A 4795-nucleotide genomic window follows, 5' to 3' on the forward strand; every position below is an offset into this window, starting at 1 on the left:
TTCTGTGAGAATTTAAGAGGATCAGTATATCGGCAATCTTGATGAATTGTTTAAGGCTTGGTATGAAATAGTAGCTTAACGGTGCTTGTGTCTTGTCAAATGCTGATATGATCCCCTAACACACTCACAAAAAGATTATGTGTACATATTTCAGTTTATCCTGTTATAAAATCCAAAAAGATTTTATTTTTCATCTTATTTTCGACAACGGACGTTGGGAATCAGATGATCAAAGCCCTGTGCAGATCATGTCTGTTTGATGAGGGTTGGGTAAGCAGGAGATATTAAAACTATGACTGGTACAGGTTTGAAGTTTGAAAATGCGTTTGAAAGTTCGAAAGTTCATTAATTTGAACTGTTTTCAGATCAAAACGTCAGCGTACTTCATAATCTGGTCAACCAAGGTCATTCATTTGAACTTGGTAGGCCAAACAGTTGACCAAGGTCATTAACTTGGACTTGGTTAACTCGGTGTGTCGGTGAACAATCGAAAAAGTTAAAAAATTCAAAAAGTTTGAAAATTATGTTCTAATTCCGCTCCTAATTGCACTAAAAACTGATTTCGCTCATAACTGCTTCTTAGCTGATTCCGCTCGTAGCTTCAAAGTTGATTTTGCTCGAGAGTCACATAGGCCATTTTGAGCGGAATCAAACCACCTATAAAAGGTCACTTGATTCCGCTCCTACGTCACTTTTCATATTCCGCTCCTAACTGTTCTCTCTCCGGCGACTTAGAGCGAAACACCCAAACCTTCGTTTTCTAAACGAATTGCTGCCCAAATTTAGTCAGATCTTGTGTTTATTGTTAGAAATCAAAACTATTCAACATGGGCAAGGTAAATTGTGAACTGATTTGACCTAGATTCATGTGATTCATGACTGTCGGCATCTGTGATGAACAAAACTTAAGTTTTGGGTTATAAACTATTAAATCTAAACAATAAAACATATCATTGTAGTCGGTTTAGTGTGTAGATCATAAATTTGTGTGTTAATTGTTCCAGATCTGAGTAGTTTGAATGATTGTCGATGAGCTGATAGTAAAATCTTAGATCTAGTGCTTATTTGGGGTAAACAATAAAATCAAAACATAACCCTTTGATCGGAATTCTCAGATTAACATGTTAACAATTTCAATTTCATGATTTGATGAGTTTTGAGAGTAAAATTATGATTCCGCTTAAAACTTAGGGTATAATCTGATTCCGCCCCAAACTGAGTGTGAGGAGATTTCGCTCCTATGGGTTCATTTTGATTTCGCTACTATGAGAAAATTCTGTTTCCGCTTCTAAGTTGCAAACTGATTCCGCTCTTAGTGTACCTTGTGATTCTGCTCCTACATCAGCTTGTGATTTCGCTTCTATGTGTTTTGTCTTGTCTGATTTCGCTTGTAATACTTAGACATTTCTTTTGATTTCGCTTGTAGGTGTATCATGTTGAAATTTTTCTAAGTGTTGATTATTTTGTTGATTTGCAGGGTTCGAGTGTAATTTTTGATCCACTTCACAACAGCTGTTGTGATTTTGATGTGCAAAAGAATTCAGAGTTGGCAAAATTCAGCAGTATTCTGGAATTCATGGGTCGAGTACGAATTCAAAAAGCTTTAACCGGTCAACGTCCTTTATACAAGTCACACATTAAGCGTTTCTGGAAGCATTTAATGTATGATGAAGCAAACAAAGCAATTCATTCAATTGTGAAGGTGCATAATGAAAAGAAGGAAATTGTTGTTACTGAGGCACTCATTCGTGAGGTTGTGAATTTTCCAGACGATGAAAACTCGCCAACAAAATTTCCAGAACGAATGGTCAAGGGTTGTATGATCAGGATGGGATATGTGGGTGGTTTAACGTTGGAAATTATTTGAAATCAAAGTTTCAGAAACCCTACAAGTTTATTATTCATTCTGTACTGATGGCTCTTAGTCATACCAAAGGAGGATACGATACAATGCGTGATTATCAGATGAACGTGGTCACTGCATTGGTTTTGAACAAAAAGTATAACTTCTCGCACATTGTTTTTCACTACATGACTGAGAACATTACAACGAAAAGCCGGACTTGGACTTATCCAAGATTCGTGCAGATGCTGATTGATCATGCATATCCAGAGATTGAACGTGATTTGAAGAATGATTTGTTAGTTCAGTCACACATGAGCAACGATTCTCTAAAGCAACTTGCGAGATATCACCCAAACCATCCTGAACCAAAGATAGTTGCTGAATTCTTCGGATTTATAAAGGATGCGAATTATGTTGATCCTGATCCAGTCGATCATCAAAACTGGAGAAATAAAGAAGAAATAAAGGAAGCAGCTTATGCTGATGAGCTAAAGACTCTTAAGGAGTTCAAAACCACCCGAAATGACTGGTTTGTCAAAGAAACGAGGAGGAGAGGCAAAAAGGCCACCCCTAAATCATAGGAGGGTGAGGGGTCATCGTCACAGCCAAAGAAAAAGCAAAAGAAAGTGGCAAAGACGTTATTGGTTGATGAGCCTGAGGTTGAGGAGCCGGCTGCAAATGTTAAAGAAGATCCATATGCTGATATTGATCAAGTGATGTTAAATGTTGATGAATTAGTGTCTGAGCAAGCAGTTAATGTGGAAGCTGAGAAAGAGAAGGTCATTGATGATGTTGAAGGTGATGATGTCAATAAAAGTACAACAAGTTCTTCGAGTTCTTCTGATGAAGAAATAGATGAGACTGAACGTCTAAGAAGAATTCAAGAAGCTACAGAGAAAGAGAAACAATTAAGGAAGAGGAAGAGACAGGAGAAAGATGATGCTGCCTATGTCCCATCACCTGAACACGTTTCTGAATCTCAATCACCTTCGAGTGGTAAAAAGAAAGCAGGTGCAAGAAAAAGGATTGTATCTCCGAAAATTAAGAAAGTTACCACGAAGATTACAAAGCCGAAGATTGTTCTGAAAAAGAAGTCGGCCAAAGAACCCAGTAAACCACCAACACCACCACCTGAACCTACACCACATCAATCACCAATACAATCACCACCACATCAATCACCTCCGCGACAACCTTCACCACCAAAACAACCAACACCACCCAGACAACCTTCACCATTACATCTTTCACCACTACATATCTCACCACCACAACAACAAACCTTATTCACATCTCAAGAAATATTTCAAACACCACCACTCACTCAAATTCAACTAACTCCTGGTTCTTCTGGGCACAAAGGTCTTCACATTCCTCCGGATAATCTTGAAGATATTGGAGATTTTGGCTTTGCAAACGATGAACAAGTTAAGAAGCTAGAAAAGAAGATGGATGACGTGTTAAATGAAAACAAAGTAGTTGCAGCAGAAAGCAAGAAAGTTGCTGAACATGAAAAAATTCTCGAAATGCGCGTGAAGAAATTAGAGTCTGACAACAAGGCATTGTTAAAGAAGATTGATACAGATCAGACTGAGATTGATTTCCTGAAAGTACGAGTGGCTGAGTTGGAAAAAGAAAAGGCTCGCAGAGATAAGCAGAACAAGTATTTCGAGATGAAAAACAAAGAGCTTGAAGCTGCAAAAGCATTGAAAGAGCACAAGTTCTACATGTTGAACAAAGTTGTTGAGAATATGCTTGGAACGTCGATTGAGCAAAGATTCGAAGAAATACTAGTTGAAGAGCTTATGGCTAAACGCCAAGCTGAGATTGATGGACAGATGAAAGATAAGGGAAAGGGTGCTGAAAGTAGTGTGGCAATTGTTCCATCCTTAGTAATTGAAAATCCAGTTCCTATATCTTCCGTATCAGCAATCTTTGAAGAACCTGTAACACTGGAAGATCTTGCTGCTGATGACGATGAGGAAGATGATGAGGAAGATGACGACGAAGAGGGTGATGAAGAAGAGGAAGATGACGATGATGAGAAAGTCTTTTCGGCTAGCAGTCATGGTTCTGATAATGACGATGATGATGCTCAAGGTGGTATGGGAATTAAAGTAACTGAAGCTTCCAATGAAAGAACTGTTGATGATTTTATGAATGATTCTGTGAATGAAAAGACAGGGGGACCTGAAGGAAAGGGGGAGTCTGGTGATAATCAGAATGTAAAGCATGTTGAAAAGTTAATCTTGAGATTAGACACTGATATGGAGGAAGGTGAACACAGACATACGTATTCATTGGAAGAGATTAAAGAAATGACACGTATGGTGGATCCTGACTTCAAATTTGATTTTGAGGAAGAATTAAATGCATTTGACATCAACCACCAACCTGAATATGAGTATAAGTATGTAGAGGATGCTGATATGTACGATAGGGTTAAGTTGAAGATTACACAGATGATGAAAGTGTAAGTGAAGATACTTCTCAGTATCCTACGCTGATGGAGTTCTTTACTGAAGAGAATCAAGACGAGTTGAGAAGAAAAGTCGCTGAGATCTTAAAAGACAAAAATTTCGATGGCACTCCGAAGGATATGCAAAAAGAAGAACGGCAGAAGTGGTTTAAAGATAGTCACGAGAGAAAATTCAAAAGGCCATTGAAGTTCTATCAGAGAGATCGAAGCATTTCACTTGGTGACATCATTAGCTGGGGTTTCCTGCCTCATGTTAATGCATATGCGATCAGAAGGGAGTTTGGAGTGCAGTACTTTGAACGTCTATATGATATAATGTCATTACCATGGTGGGATGTTGAGGAGCTGTCGAAAGTAAGAACTTTAGGGTATCCAGTACGAAAAATGATGTCGCAATGTGGGGGTACATAAAGTTTGAATCGTTTAAAGATTTTCGACATTGGAAACAGGGGTTGAAGAAACTATCCTTA

The 4795-nt window shown here is 38.3% G+C and overlaps 1 protein-coding gene across 1 annotated transcript; it reads left to right on the forward strand.

Annotated features, from left to right (window-relative positions):
- Positions 1-2562: 2562 nt before the first annotated feature.
- Positions 2563-4323, forward strand: LOC110943235. Its single transcript, XM_022184987.1, has 3 exons — positions 2563-2956; positions 3209-3792; positions 3874-4323. Exons 1-3 carry the CDS (start codon positions 2563-2565, stop codon positions 4321-4323), a joined length of 1428 nt encoding a protein of 475 aa, XP_022040679.1.
- Positions 4324-4795: the final 472 nt, after the last annotated feature.

The sequence above is a fragment of the Helianthus annuus genome, chromosome 8 (assembly GCF_002127325.2).
Source record: "Helianthus annuus cultivar XRQ/B chromosome 8, HanXRQr2.0-SUNRISE, whole genome shotgun sequence".
Lineage (NCBI taxonomy): Eukaryota > Viridiplantae > Streptophyta > Magnoliopsida > Asterales > Asteraceae > Helianthus > Helianthus annuus.